Source organism: Heptranchias perlo, chromosome 42 (assembly GCF_035084215.1).
Source record: "Heptranchias perlo isolate sHepPer1 chromosome 42, sHepPer1.hap1, whole genome shotgun sequence".
In the NCBI taxonomy this organism is placed as follows: Eukaryota; Metazoa; Chordata; class Chondrichthyes; order Hexanchiformes; family Hexanchidae; genus Heptranchias; species Heptranchias perlo.
This window is the reverse complement of record NC_090366.1, coordinates 13,227,384-13,243,378: the sequence shown is the minus strand read 5'-3', so window position 1 is coordinate 13,243,378 and position 15,995 is coordinate 13,227,384. Positions and strand designations below refer to the sequence as shown.

The 15,995-nt window shown below is 52.1% G+C and overlaps 1 protein-coding gene across 1 annotated transcript in view; it reads right to left on the bottom strand.

Annotated features, from left to right (window-relative positions):
- Positions 1–3,010: 3,010 nt before the first annotated feature.
- LOC137306149 (hemicentin-1-like) overlaps positions 3,011–15,995 on the bottom strand; it is a 49,619-nt gene continuing 36,634 nt past the window's right edge. The window contains exons 16-20 of the mRNA XM_067975207.1: positions 14,901–15,008; positions 11,308–11,357; positions 7,879–7,968; positions 6,922–7,011; positions 3,011–5,726 (exon numbers count right to left, since the gene is read on the bottom strand). Coding sequence (XP_067831308.1) covers positions 5,658–5,726; positions 6,922–7,011; positions 7,879–7,968; positions 11,308–11,357; positions 14,901–15,008 — 407 coding nt within the window. The 3' untranslated portion in view covers positions 3,011–5,657. The remainder of the gene's footprint in view (positions 5,727–6,921; positions 7,012–7,878; positions 7,969–11,307; positions 11,358–14,900; positions 15,009–15,995) is intronic.

Genomic DNA, 15,995 nt, shown 5'->3' with positions numbered 1-15,995 from the left:
TCTTCCCCCATTGGTCAGGTCCACCATATTTTGCAAGAGTGTCCTTTCGAATTGTTTCAAATGCGGGGCCTCACCCTTTCCCATTGCAACACGTTTTATTTTTGAGTGGCCGGCGTTATTCGGATCTCTCAACTCGGGCCCAACCTCTCCAGTTTCCGTCGAATTGTCCACAGAGCTATTTTGCCGCAGCCAGCTTAACGGGAACGGCCGTCGCAAAGCAGGGACCCCGTTGACACGCGGAGCAGTCGGAGACGGGGATCGCCTCGCGAGGACGATTCGGTTTTGGGCGGCCTTCCAAAGTCTCGCCCGTGGCTCGGCGGGGCAACGCTGTCTGCGAGTCAGAAGGTTCGTGGTTTCGAGCCCCCGGCCCACTCCAGAGACCTGAGCCCCCTCCTCCAGGCCGACGCTCCCCAGTGCCGGTACTGAGGGAGCGCTGCACTGGCAGAGGTGAGATCAAGTCCGTGGACCTCAGGACCTGCCCCAGGCCTCACCACAGGCTCAACCATTTTTTTTGCTGGAGGGGTTCAGAAGTGAACTGATTTCAGCCTGAACTTTGCCACGGTTAGAATATACCCAGTGGGGGTCAAAGGCGTCTGCACTAGAATTGAAAGAGGCAGTCACTGTTTAAATAAAAATTGATTTGGAGCATGAGGGAAACAATGAGGGATGGAGGGAGTGAGACTGAGGGGTTGGAGATGGAGGGAGAGAGTCTGAGGGGTTGGAGATGGAGGGAGAGAGACTGAGGGTTGGAGATGGAGGGAGTCTGAGGGGTTGGAGATGGAGGGAGTCTGAGGGGTTGGAGATGGAGGGAGAGAGTCTGAGGGGTTGGAGATGGAGGGAGAGACTGACTGGGGGATTGGAGATGGAGGGAGAGAGACAGAGAGATTGGGGATGGAGGGAGAGACAGACTGGGGGGTTGGAGATGGAGGGAGAGACAGACTGGGGGATGGAGATGAAAGGAGAGATAGACTGAGGGGTTGGAGATGGAGGGAGAGAGACCGAGGGGTTGGAGATGGAGGGAGAGAGACCGAGGGGTTGGAGATGGAGGGAGAGACCGAGGGATTGGAGATGGAGGGAGAGAGACCGAGGGATTGGAGATGAAGGGAGAGAGACTGAGAGATTGGGGATGGAGGGAGAGACAGACTGGGGGGTTGGAGATGAAAGGAGAGACAGACTGAGAGATTGGAGTTGGAGGGAGAGAGACTGAGGGATTGGGGATGGAGGGAGAGACAGACAGGAGGGTTGGAGATGAAAGGAGAGACAGACTGAGGGATTGGAGATGGAAGGAGAGAGGCTGAGAGATTGGAGTTGGAGGGAGAGAGACTGAGGGATTGGGGATGGAGGGAGAGACAGACAGGAGGGTTGGAGATGAAAGGAGAGACAGACTGAGGGATTGGAGATGGAAGGAGAGAGGCTGAGAGATTGGAGATGGAGGGAGAGACACACGGAGGGATTGGAGATGGAGGGAGAGACACACTGAGGGAGAGGGACGCTGAGGGATTGGAAATCAAGGGCTAAACACTCAATTCACAAGCAGCAAGTTGTGCAGTTTGTCACCTCAGTCCCTCCCTCCGCCCTCCTCCCTCCCCTCTCCCTCCCTCCCCAGCCTGGTAGATCAGACACTTTGCGTCCCCAACTTTTAATTGAAAGTCAACGACGGCACTCATCGGGAGGGGGCGAGGGGGGAACCACCTCATCGGGAGGGGGCGAGGGGGGAACCACCTCATCGGGAGGGGGCGAGGGGGGAACCACCTCATCGGGAGGGGGCGAGGGGGAACCACCTCATCGGGAGGGGGGAACCACCTCATCGGACAGAGTCGGGACCAAGTCCCTCCAAACAGGCTGAAGAAAACGCTCGTTCTCCCTCACAAGGGGAGGATAATCGATCCCAAAACCGACCCATCGGCTCCGAGTGGAGCTCTCTCCCAGTTTCTCCTGTCAATGTGTGTCTAATGTCGCAGTCGGAGGGTCTCCTGGACTGTACCCAGAGATGGGGGTCGGAGTTGAGGATTGGGGGGGTGGGTGGGACATTTGAACGTTCTCTGATGAACTGAGCATGTTTGTTATGCCATTAATCACGGACAAAGTAAAACATATTTAATGAATGCAATTAATTGTAAACCAGTCATTGTGCTCCATGTGTGTAATGTGTATAATTTTTTCAAATACATCAATTAAATAATTCACTTTTTTTTAAAAAGAAAAGCATATGAGTCTGTTCCTTGTCTCAGACTTTGTGTCTCTGAATATCGAGCCCGGCAAGATGAAGATTTTATAGCGAGTTTCCCAATTCAGGCTCCTCGTGCCAAAGCCCATCAAACACTCCCGGGTGAGATACAGAGTAAAGCTCCCTCTACACTGTCCCATCAAACACTCCCAGGGCAGGTACAGGGTTAGATACAGAGTAAAGCTCCCTCTACACTGTCCCATCAAACACTCCCAGGGGCAGGTACAGGGTTAGATACAGAGTAAAGCTCCCTCTACACTGTCCCATCAAACATTCCCAGGGCAGGTACAGGGTTAGATACAGAGTAAAGCTCCCTCTACACTGTCCCGTCAAACACTCCCAGGGCAGGTACAGGGTTAGATACAGAGTAAAGCTCCCTCTACACTGTCCCATCAAACACTCCCAGGGCAGGTACAGGGTTAGATACAGAGTAAAGCTCCCTCTACACTGTCCGGCAAACACTCCCAGGGCAGGTACAGGGTTAGATACAGAGTAAAGCTCCCTCTACACTGTCCCGGCAAACACTCCCAGGGCAGGTACAGGGTTAGATACAGAGTAAAGCTCCCTCTACACTGTCCCATCAAACACTCCCAGGGCAGGTACAGGGTTAGATACAGAGTAAAGCTCCCTCTACACTGTCCCATCAAACACTGCCAGGGCAGGTACAGGGTTAGATACAGAGTAAAGCTCCCTCTACACTGTCCCATCAAACACTCCCAGGGCAGGTACAGGGTTAGATACAGAGTAAAGCTCCCTCTACACTGTCCCATCAAACACTCCCAGGGCAGGTACAGGGTTAGATACAGAGTAAAGCTCCCTCTACACTGTCCCATCAAACACTCCCAGGGCAGGTACAGGGTTAGATACAGAGTAAAGCCCTAAAAATCTTCAGAAACTGAAATTGAGGCAAAGGTGAGGTGGATCGGGAATGTTCCTGTTCCATTAAAAAATTCCAGGCTCCTTCACTTCACCTGCGTGTGGGAAACCTGCAAGATCCGGATGTCCCATTTGTGTGGAACGGGCTGGTGGGGAGAGTATGTTTGGTGTGTCGAGCATTGGCTTCTGCCAACTCTCCAGCAGATGCAGAGGTCCTTCACCCCACCAGCGAGGGCCCAGGTCGATCCCAGCTGACCGTAACGGAGGAACAATTTTTTGAATTCATTCCTACAGCACAGAAGGAGGCCATTTGGCCCATCGTGGCCTGTGCCGGCTCTTTGATAGAGCTATCCAGTTAGTCCCACTCCCCTCCCTGATCTTCCCCCATAGCCCTGTAAAGATTTCCTTTCCAATTCCCCTTTTGAAAGTTATTATTGAATCTGCTTCCACCGCCCTTTCATGCAGCGCATTCCAGATCAGAACAACTCGCTGCGTAAAAAACATTCTCCTCATCTCCCCCTCTGGTTCTTTTGCCAATTACCTTAAATCTGTGTCCTCTGGTTACCGACCCTCCTGCCACTGGAAACAGTTTCTCCTTATTTACTCTATCAAAACCTTTCATGATTTTGAACCCCTCGATTAAATCTCCCCTTAACCTTCTCTGCTCTGAGGAGAACAATCCCAGCTTCTCCAGTCTCTCCACGTAACTGAAGTCCCTCATCCCTGGGACCATTCTGGTAAATCTCCTCCGCACCCTCTCCAAGGCCTTGACATCCTTCCGAAAGTGTGTGGTGCAATATTCCCAATTCTCTAAGCCCTACCCAATTTATTCCCTGTCCCTCGAGATGAGCAATTGACATGAGAAGGTTCATAACAGAAAATTCTCTGATGTTTCTCCCTGATCTGTAAGTGATGAACCCTGAGAGTAACCAACACCCTCTCCTTCGAACAACCCATATCTCTGGAACTCCCCCCCAGCCCCAAGTCGTTCCAAGGTGTGAATCCTGTACCCAGCGAGGTGGTGCTAACAATTCTCACATTGCTGGACAGGATGCAAGGAAACGCTTGTTGTCCAAAATCTGACCAATACCTCACTCCCAGTTCAACCTCTTCTCGCTCTCTCCCTCCCCTTCTTTTTGGTCCAACTCGACTTTATTAATAGAGAAACAGAGCGTCATCAATAGAGACTATGCTGCTGCTGTGTCTGCTGGTGTGTCCCACCATTGTCGATTGTGTCTGCTGGGGTGTCACACTGTTGTCTGCTGGTGTGTCACACTTATCTGCTGGTCTGTCACACTGTTATCCACTGTTGTGTGCTGGTGTGTCACACTTGTCCATTGCTGGTGTGTCACGTTTTTGTCTGCTGGTGTGTCATGCTGTTGTCTGCTGGTCTGCCCCACTTGTCTGTTGGTGTGCCATATTATGGTCTGCTGGGGTGTCATGTTATGGGCTGTTGGTGTGTCACTGTTGTCTGCTGGTATGTCATGGTCTGCTGGGGTGTTATATTATAGTGTTATATTATGGTCTGCTGGAGTGTTATATTATGGTCTGCTGGTGTGTCATATTATGGTTCTGCTGGTGTGTTATATTATGGTCTGCTGGGATGTCATATTATGGTCTGCTGGTGTGTCACTTGTCTGCTGGGATATCATATTATGATCTGCTGGTGTGTCATATGGTCTGCTGGGATGTCATATTATGGTCTGCTGGGATGTCATATTATGGTCTGCTGGTGTCATACTATGATCTGCTGGAATGTCATATTATGGTCTGCTGGGATGTCATATTATGGTCTGCTGGGATGTCATATTATGGTCTGCTGGTGTCATACTATGATCTGCTGGAATGTCATATTATGGTCTGCTGGGGTGTCATATTATGGTCTGCTGGGGTGTCATATTATGGTCTGCTGGGGTGTCATATTATGGTCTGCTGGGGTGTCACTTTATGGCCTGCTGGGATGTCATTTTATGGCCTGCTGGGATGTCATTTTATGGCCTGCTGGGATGTCACTGTTGTCTGCTTGGGTGTCATATTATGGTCTGCTGGGGTGTCATATTATGGTCTGCTGGGGTGTCATATTATGGTCTGCTGGGGTGTCACTGTTGTCTGCTTGGGTGTCATATTATGGTCTGCTGGGATGTCATATTATGGTCTGCTGGGATGTCATGTTATGGTCTGCTGGGGTGTCATATTATGGTCTGCTGGGGTGTCATATTATGGTCTGCTGGGGTATCATATGGCCTGCTGGGGTGTCATATTATGGTCTGCTGGGGTGTCATTTTATGGTCTGCTGGGGTGTCATTTTATGATCTGCTGGGGTGTCATATTATGGTCTGCTGGGGTGTCATATTATGGTCTGCTGGGATGTTATATTATGGTCTGCTGGGATGTCATATTATGGCCTGCTGGGGTGTCATATTATGGCCTGCTGGGATGTCATATTATGGTCTGCTGGGGTGTCATTTTATGGTCTGCTGGGATGTCATATTATGGTCTGCTGTGGTGTCATATTATGGTCTGCTGGGATGTCATATTATGGTCTGCTGGGATGTCACACCATTGTGCACTGCCTTAGTTTGGTTAAGGCGCAATTCACTGATCTGAGCTGCTCGTCGACGGGCTGTGAAGAAAAAATGGAAAGGAAATCGAAATGAACGGAGAACGGAGAAATCAGGACCCGAAGCACAGACATTTTTAGGAGCAAATAAAGACCTTCAGGATGACAAGTCCATCTCAACATCCCCCACCCACCTGCTCACTGTGATCGTGCCCTGGTTTGTACTGCATGGTAACTCACCACGGAACTCAACTCCCCCCCTTCGGTGAAAAAGTTCCCCCAAAATTTGTCACCGAGCCACATAAGGAGATATTAGGACAGGTGACCAAAAGCTCGGTCAAAGAGGTAGGTTTTAAGGAGCGTCTTAAAGGAGGAGAGAGAGAGGCGGAGAGGTTTAGGGAGGGAATTCCAGAGCTCAGGGCCCAGGCAGCTGAAGGCACGGCCGCCAATGGTGGAGCGATGGGAATCGGGGGATGGACAAGAGGCCAGAATTGGAGGAGCGCAGAGATCTCGGAGGGTTGTAGGGGCTGGAGGAGGTTACAGAGATAGGGAGGGGGGGGTGAGGCCACGGAGGGATTTGAACACAAGGATGAGAATTTTAAAATCGAGGCGTTCCCTGACCGGGAGCCAATGTAGTTCAGCGAGCACAGGGGGTGATGGTGAACGGGACTTGGAGCGAGATAGGATACGGGGGGGCAGCAGAGTTTTGGATGAGCTGAAGTTTACGGAGGATGGGAGATGAGTGACTCCCATTTTTCCAGCGCCTTTCACGACCTCAGGACGTCCCAAAGCGCTTTACAGCCAATTAAGTACTTTTTTTTGAAGTGTGGTCACTGTTGTAATGTAGGAAACGCGGCAGCCAATTTGCGCACAGCAAGATCCCACAAACAGCAATGTGATAAATGACCAGATCATCTGTTTTTTTAGTGATGTTGGTTGAGGGATAAATATCGGCCCCAGGACACCGGGGAGAACTCCCCCTGCTCTTCTTCGAAATAGTGGCCGTGGGATCTTTTACATCCACCTGAGAGGGGCAGACGGGGCCTCGGTTTAATGTCTCATCCGAAAGACGGCACCTCCGACAGTGCAGCACTCCCTCAGTGGTGGCACTGGGAGTGTCGGCCTGGATTATGGGGCTCAAGACTCTGGAGTGGGGGCTCGAACCCACAACCTTCTGACTCAGAGGCTACCCACTGAGCCACGGAGGGCCTGTAACAGTGAGTGAACCCTTAACTAGGGCCCTACCACCTGTGATTACCTGCTCCACTCTGCTGGGTATATCCTGCGGCGTCTCTCTGCCATAATGGGTAGAACAGTTGGAAACCATGCCCACTTGTGCGTTTGGCGTCTAAAGGAATTAAGCAAGAAAGCAGTTTAGTTCTGGTCAGGCCACATCTGGAGAGACAGCGTTCAGTTCTGGGCACCGCGCCTCAGGAAGGTTATATTGGCCTTGGATTCACCAGAACGATACCCGGGGCTAAAAGGGTTAAATTACGAGGCCAGGTTGCACAGACTAGGCTTCGAGTATAACAGATTAAGGGGTGATCTAATCGAGGGGTTTAAGATGATTAAAGGATTCGATAGGGTCGATAGAGAGAAACTATTTCCAGTTGTTGGGTGGTCAATGGGGTTTTTTTTTGGGGGGTGGGGCTGGTTTGTAAGAGGGTTACAGGTACAACTGAATCCATCACCAAGACCCCAACACATAGAAAGAAAGAATTTGCATTTATATAGCGCCTTTCACAACCTCAGACGTCCCAAAGCGCTTTACAGCCAATGAAGTGTGGTCACTGTTGTAATGTAGGAAACTCGGCAGCCAATTTGCGCACAGCAAGATCCCACAAACAGCGAGGTGATAAATGACCGGATCATCTGGTTTTTTTTTAGTGATGTTGGTTGAGGGATAAATATCGGGCCCAGGACACCGGGGAGAACTCTCCTTCGAAATAGCGGCCGTGGGATCTGTTACGTCCCACCTGAGAGGGGCATACGGTGGGGGGCCTCGGTTTAACGTCTCATCCCGAAAGACGGCACCCCCGACAGTGCGGCGCTCCCTCGGTACTGGGCACCGGGGGGAGTGTCGGCCTGGGATCACGGGGCTCGAGTCTCTGGAGTGGGGGCTCGAACCCTCGACCTTCTGACTCAGAGACGAGAGAGAGAGAGGGAGAGAGAGAGACCCTCTCTGCCACAGCTGGCACATGTCCGAATACTATACCTGTCTCACTCTGATGGGTTTGTGTTCGGTGGGTTCAACAGGACTATTTGTCATCATAACACCCGGGGGCAATGCATGTCTGTTTGGTATCTAAAACAACAGAAGGCAGGTTAGGAACACATGGTTAAAATGTTGAGAAATAAATTACCAAGACCGGACACGAGGAGAATTCTCTTTCTCTCTCAGAAATATAAGTACATGAGGGAGAAAGGAGTAGAAGGATATGCCGATAGGGTGAGATGAAGTAGGGAGGGAGGAGGCGCCAATGCAGCATAAACACCAGCAGAGAGCAGTTGGGCCGAATGGCCTGTTTCTATGCTGTAAATTCTATGTAATTCGATGTATATTGACCGCACTCTCCCATATAGCTGCAAATATCAAATCGGATACCTGTTCGACTTGGCTCTCTCTGTCTCTCTCGCGCCTCTGAGTCAGAAGGTCGTGGGTTCGAGCCCCCAATCCAGAGACTTGAGCCCCGTAATCCAGGACGACACTCCCCAGCGCCAGTACTGAGGGAGCGCCGCACTGTCGGAGGGTCAGTACTGAGGGAGCGCCGCACTGTCGGAGGGTCAGTACTGAGGGAGTGCCGCACTGTCGGAGGGTCAGTACTGAGGGAGCGCCGCGCTGTCGGAGGGTCAGTACTGAGGGAGTGCCGCAGTGTCGGAGGGTCAGTACTGAGGGAGCGCCGCGCTGTCGGAGGGTCAGTACTGAGGGAGCGCCGCGCTGTCGGAGGGTCAGTACTGAGGGAGCGCCGCACTGTCGGAGGGTCAGTACTGAGGGAGCGCCGCACTGTCGGAGGGTCAGTACTGAGGGAGTGCCGCACTGTCGGAGGGTCATTACTGAGGGAGCGCCGCGCTGTCGGATGGGTCAGTACTGAGGGAGCGCCGCACTGTCGGAGGGTCAGTACTGAGGGAGTGCTGCACTGTCGGAGCGTCAGTACTGAGGGAGTGCCGCACTGTCGGAGGGTCAGTACTGAGGGAGCGCCGCACTGTCGGAGGGTCAGTACTGAGGGAGCGCCGCACTGTCGGAGGGTCAGTACTGAGGGAGCGCCGCACTGTCGGAGGGTCAGTACTGAGGGAGCGCCGCAGTGTCGGAGGGTCAGTACTGAGGGAGCGCCACGCTGTCGGAGGGTCAGTACTGAGGGAGCGCCGCGCTGTCGGAGGGTCAGTACTGAGGGAGTGCCGCACTGTCGGAGGGTCAGTACTGAGGGAGCGCCGCACTGTCGGAGGGTCAGTACTGAGGGAGTGCCGCACTGTCGGAGGGTCATTACTGAGGGAGCGCCGCGCTGTCGGAGGGTCAGTACTGAGGGAGCGCCGCACTGTCGGAGGGTCAGTACTGAGGGAGTGCTGCACTGTCGGAGCGTCAGTACTGAGGGAGCGCCGCACTGTCGGAGATGCCGTCTTTCGGATGAGACGTTAAACCGAGGCCCCGTCTGCCCCTCTCGGGTGGATGTAAAAGATCCCACGGCCACTATTTCGAGGAAGAGCAGGGGGGAGTTCTCCCCGGTGTCCTGGGGTCGATATTTATCCCTCAACCAACATCACTAAAAAACAAATGATCTGGTCATTTATCACATTGCTGTTTGTGGGATCTTGCTGTGCGCAAATTGTCTGCCGCGTTTCATACATTACAACAGTGACCGCGCTGCAAAAAAAGTACTTCATTGGCTGTAAAGCGCTTTGGGACGTCCTGAGGTGGTGAAAGGCCCTATAGAAATGCAAGTTCTTTTTCACTTTCTCTGAGACCATCCTTTAAGGGAGAAGCTTTGAATTTAAAAAACTAAGAAAGAACTTTCATTTATAGAGTGCCTTACAAATCCTCGAGGATGTCCCAAAGTGCTTTGCAGCCAATAAAACGCTTTTCAAGTTTAGCCACTGTTGATGTGCAGACAATGTACGCACAGCAAGATCCCACAAAGCATTGCAATTCCTGATCAGACAATCTGTTTTTTTTAGTGATGTTGGTTGAGGGATAAATATCGACCCCAGGACACCGGGGAGAACTCCCCCCTGCTCTTCCTCGAAATAGTGGCCGTGGGATCTTTTACATCCACCCGAGAGGGGCAGACGGGGCCTCGGTTTAACGTCTCATCCGAAAGACGGCATCTCCGACAGTGCGGCGCTCCCTCAGTACTGACCCTCCGACAGTGCGGCACTCCCTCAGTACTGACCCTCCGACAGTGCGGCGCTCCCTCAGTACTGACCCTCCAACAGTGCGGCACTCCCTCAGTACTGACCCTCCAACAGTGCGGCACTCCCTCAGTACTGACCCTCCGACAGTGCGGCACTCCCTCAGTACTGACCCTCCGACAGTGCGGCACTCCCTCAGTACTGACCCTCCGACCGTGCAGCGCTCCCTCAGTACTGACCCTCCAACAGTGCGGCACTCCCTCAGTACTGACCCTCCGACAGTGCGGCGCTCCCTCAGTACTGACCCTCCGACAGTGCGGCGCTCCCTCAGTACTGACCCTCCGACAGTGCGGCGCTCCCTCAGTACTGACCCTCCGACAGTGCGGCGCTCCCTCAGTACTGACCCTCCTACAGTGCGGCACTCCCTCAGTACTGACCCTCCGACAGTGCAGCGCTCCCTCAGTACTGACCCTCCGACAGTGCGGCGCTCCCTCAGTACTGGCCCTCCGACAGTGCGGCGCTCCCTCAGTACTGACCCTCCGACAGTGCGGCGCTCCCTCAGTACTGACCCTCCGACAGTGCGGCGCTCCCTCAGTACTGACCCTCCGACAGTGCGGCGCTCCCTCAGTACTGACCCTCCGACAGTGCAGCGCTCCCCCAGTACTGGGCACTGGGGAGTGTCGGCCTGGATTATGGGGCTCGAGTCTCTGGAGTGGGGGCTCGAACCCACGACCTTCTGACTCAGAGGCGAGAGAGAGAGAGAGAGAGACTTCACTGAGCCAAGCTGACACAGTCGGCAGAGGAGGACCAAAGTGATTGACAGAGGAGCGAGACGGAGAGGGGGAATGGGAGTCGGAGAAGGGAATGGACATAGGAACGGACATGGGAATGTGATGGCCACTGAGAGAGGGAATGGGAATCGGAGGAAGACTGACAGAAGGAATTTGGAATCAGAGGGAGAAGGAAGACCGGAGAGGAAACCTGGGGGAAGGGAATGGGAGCGAGAGGGAGAGTCAGACTGTAACTCAGAGAGGGAGCGGGAGTGGGGAACGAGATTGGGAGTGAGAACGAAAGGGAGACATAGAGAGTGACAGTGATCGAATCCCTGAGCGACTGGGATGGAGTGATGGTGAGAACCAAAGAGTGAACGAATAAGCATGAGATCGAGTGACAGTGATGTTAGTGAGTGGGAGTGAGCAAAGTGGCAGTGACAGAGTGCGGGAGTGAGCTCCAGTTCAATGGGAGTGAGGCGCAGCGACATTATGGGATGGAGTGACAGCGAGGGTGCGAGAGTGTTTACCTTCTGCGTTACGGTCTGCATCCTGAAGCTTGGACTGTCCTTTCTTCTCCCTGTCGCAAACAAAGTGAAAGAGACACAAAATTAAAGTAGGAAAGAGTGATGGGGGAGATTTGCCCGGGACGAGGGACTTCAGTTACGTGGAGAGACTGGAGAAGCCGGGGATTGTTTTCCTCTGAGCAGAGAAGGTTAAGGGGAAGATTTAATAGAGGCGTTCAAAATTACGATGGGTTTTGATCAAGATTGGACGAGACCTTAAACCGAAGGCCCCGCCTAGCCTCTCAGGTGGATGTAAAAGAGTCCAGGGCTGCTATTTGAAGAAGATCAGGGACCTGGTGTCCTGGGCCCAATATTTATCCCTCAACCAACATCAGGTGATCTGGTCATTTATCACGTTGCTGTTTGTGGGATCTTGCTGTGCGCAAATTGGCTGCCGTGTTTCCCCGACATTACAACAGTGACCGCACGTCACAAAAAGTACTTCATTGGCTGTAAAGCGCTTTGGGACGTCCTGAGGTCACAATATAAATGGAACTTCTCTCCTTACTTCTTCCCTTCCATCTTTCACTGGTTGTCGTCCCCTCGGCCCCCTCTCCGTTCCTGTCAGAAGGGGCTCTCGCTCCCATCTCCGCGATTCGTTTCGATAACAGTGACCGTATTACAAAAGTAATTAACTGACTGTGAAGCGCTTTGGGGCGTCCAGAGGCAGTGAGGGGTCCTGAACCAATGCCAGCTCTTTCCTCCTCTTTCAATGAAGGGCCTCGGTTGTGAGACCCTTTTTCTTTTTCTTCCCTTGAGGCTGACAGGCCTGCTGAGCCTTTCCGGAGTATTCTGTTTCCAGGGCGACAGGAATGCGCGATTGGTAAACAAGGCCTCAGGCCCTCAGCTTGTGCTGCTAATTAGCATACGGATGGATCTAGAAGGCCCGGCAGGGCTGGATTAATAGAGCTCTGGCAACGTTGCCATGACGAGCAACGGAGTTCGAATTGAAAAGCAGAGAAGTTATGTTAAACTTGTAGAGGAACTTGGTTAGACCACATTTGGAGCACTGTGCACAGTTCTGGTCTCCATATACCTTGGTTAGACCACACTTGGAGCACTGTGCACAGTTCTGGTCTCCATATACCTTGGTTAGACCACACTTGGAGCACTGTGCACAGTTCTGGTCTCCATATACCTTGGTTAGACCACACTTGGAGCACTGTGCACAGTTCTGGTCTCCATATACCTTGGTTAGACCACACTTGGAGCACTGTGCACAGTTCTGGTCTCCATATACCTTGGTTAGACCACACTTGGAGCACTGTGCACAGTTCTGGTCTCCATATACCTTGGTTAGACCACACTTGGAGCACTGTGCACAGTTCTGGTCTCCATATACCTTGGTTAGACCACACTCGGAGCACTGTGCACAGTTCTGGTCTCCATATACCTTGGTTAGACCACACTTGGAGCACTGTGTACAGTTCCGGTTTCCATATTATAAAAAGGATATAGAGGCACTGGATAAGGTACAAAAACGATTCACAAGGACAATACCAGAACTGTGAGGATTTCCTTATCAGGAAAGATTGAACAGGCTGGGGCTCTTTTCTCTAGAAAAGAGAAGGCTGAGGGGTGACCTGATAGAGGTCTTTAAAATTATGAAAGGGTTCGATAGGGTAGACATAGAGAAGATGTTTCCACTTGTGGGGGAGACCAGAACTAGGGGGCCATAAATATAAGATAGTCACTAATAAATCCAATAGGGAATTCAGGAGAAACTTCTTTACCCAGAGAGTGGTGAGAATGTGGAACTCGCTCCCACAAGGAGTAGTTGAGGTGAATAGTGTAGATGGATTTAAGGGGAAGCTGGATAAACACATGAGGGAGAAAGGAATAGAAGGATATGGTGATAGGGTGAGATGAAGTAGGGAGGGAGGAGGCTCGTGTGGAGCATAAACACCGGGATAGACCAGTTGGGCCGAATGGCCTGTTTCTGTGCTGTACATTCGATGTAACTCGATGTAACAAAGGGGCACATTTGAGAAATAAGCATCAAAGTTTGAGACGGTGTAAGGCTCTGTAAGCACTTTCACATTGAGCTGTCTGCCGTCAATCTACCTGTCTAGACCAAGAATCTGTCTGTCGAACGTCTACATGTATCTGCGGTTAATCCGCCCCAGTGTTCCTCACGGGGATTGGCCACTTCTAAGGCATCGCCTTGTCTGACGGTTCATGGGCTCAGAATCTCTGGTCTGTTGGTGCATCTCTCCGTCTGCTCGCCTTTTTATCCCGTTTAGGGAGGGAATTCCAGAACTCGGGGCCCAGGCAGCTGAAGGCACGGCCGCCAATGGTGGAGCGATGGGAATCGGGGGATGGACAAGAGGCCAGAATATCTCTGTCTGTCAGCCCATCCCTCTCATCTTTTTCTGCATCCTTTTATCTTCCCATCTCTCTGTCTATCGCTCTGTCTATCTCCCCATCAATCTCCTCGCCTCTCTGTCCCTCTCTCCATTTATGTCTCCCCGTGTGCCTATCTGTCAGTTGAAATGATTATCTGTCTGTCTATACGTTTGTCTGTCTGTCTATACTTGTGTTTGTGCTTCACTGATACGCTAAAAGGTAGAGCAATGTCCAAGAAGAAGGGACTTGCATTTATATATCGCCTTTCATGACCTCAGGACGTCCCAAACCGCTTTACCACCGAAGAAGTACTTTTTGAAGTGTAGTCACTGTTGTAATGTAGGAAATGTGGCAGCCAATTTGTGCACAGCAAGATCCCACAAACAGCAATGTGATAAATGACCAGATCATCTGTGATGTTGGTTGTGGGATAAATATCGGCCCCAGGACACCGGGGAGAACTCCCCCCGCTCTTCTTCGAAATAGTGGCCGTGGGATCTTTTACATCTACCTGAGAGGGGCAGACGGGGCCTCGGTTTAACGTCTCATCCGAAAGACGGCACCTCTGACAGTGCAGCGCTCCCTCAGTACTGACCCTCCGACAGTGCAGCGCTCCCTCAGTACTGACCCTCCGACAGTGCGGCGCTCCCTCAGTACTGACCCTCCGACAGTGCGGCGCTCCCTCAGCACTGACACTCCGACAGTGCGGCGCTCCCTCAGTACTGACCCTCCGACAGTGCGGCGCTCCCTCAGTACTGACCCTCCGACAGTGCGGCGCTCCCTCAGCACTGACCCTCCGACAGTGCGGCGCTCCCTCAGTACTGACCCTCCGACAGCGCGGCGCTCCCTCAGCACTGACCCTCCGACAGTGCGGCGCTCCCTCAGTACTGACCCTCCGACAGTGCGGCGCTCCCTCAGTACCGACCCTCCGACAGTGCGGCGCTCCCTCAGTACTGGGCACTGGGGAGTGTCGGCCTGGATTACGGGGCTCGAGCCTCTGGAGTGGGGGCTCGAACCCACGACCTTCCGACTCAGAGGCGAGAGAGAGAGAGAGAGAGAGACCCACTGAGCCAAGCTGACACTTGCTCTTTCGTCCGATTCGGGACTGAAAAACACTCTGAAGAGAAAGTTATGTTCGCAGTGTCATAAGTGAGGTCAGAAACTAGCACTGTTGTGACTCACTAAAGGAAGATATCGAGCTTTAAACTTACATCTTCTTATGGTGACGCAGATGAGGATGAGCAGGAGGGTCAGTAGCAGTGTTCCGATGACACAGCCCACCACTATCCCAGCCACCACTCCTGAGTTGAGTCTCGACTCTGCTGGGGGAAAATAATTAAGATTAAACTACATCGAATTTACAGCACAGAAACAGGCCATTCGGCCCAACTGGTCCGTGCCCACACGAGCCTCCTCCATCTCACCCTATCACCATATCCTTCGATTCCTTTCTCCCTCGTGTGTTTATCCAGCTTCCCCTTAAACGTATCTGTGCTGTTCGCCTCGAGGAGCAAGGGGATTGCTTTCGAGAGCACTGAGGGGGTATTTTATATTACGTGTATACAAGAGTGACGTCTCCCTGAGGGCAGTATCATGACGGAGTGACTTGGCGGCAGGGTGAGTCTATCGTTAACTGCACAGGGAGCTCCGGATCTCACGCAGCCTCCAGTTCTGTTTTTTTTTCTCTCTCCCCCTTTCAGTTTCTCACCCTTTTCCTCTTTCGTTTTATCTCTTCCCCCTTTCTCTCTCTCCGATTCACTTTGTATCTCATCTCTCGCTCTGTCTCTCTTTCTTTCCCGGTTTTTCTCTTTCTCCCTCCCCCGCCTCTCTCTCTTTCTATTTTCCTTGCTCTTGTTCTTCCCTCGGTCTTGCTCCTTCCTTTCATTCTTCTATTTCCTCTCGCTGAACTTCTCTCTCTCTCTCTCTCTCTCAGTTCTCACCTTCTGTTTCTCTCCCTCGCTTTCACTGCTTTTCTCTCTCCCTCTTCCCTCTCTCCCTAAGTTTCTGTCCTTCTCTTTCTTCATCTTACTTTCTCTCCTCTCTTTTAGCTCTCTCTTTCTTCACTCCTCTCTCCGTTTCTATTGTTATATTTCTTTCTCCGTTTCTCTCTCCTTCTTAGTTTTTCTCTCTTTCTTCCTTTCTCTCTATCTCCTGTCTCTTTCTCTATTCATTTCTCTCTCTCTTTCTCTGCCTTTTGTAAACAATTTTACAACACCAAGTTATAGTCCAGCAATTTTATTTTAAATTCACAAGCTTTCGGAGGCTTCCTCCTTCGTCATTTCTCTCTCTCTTTCTCTGCCTTTGCC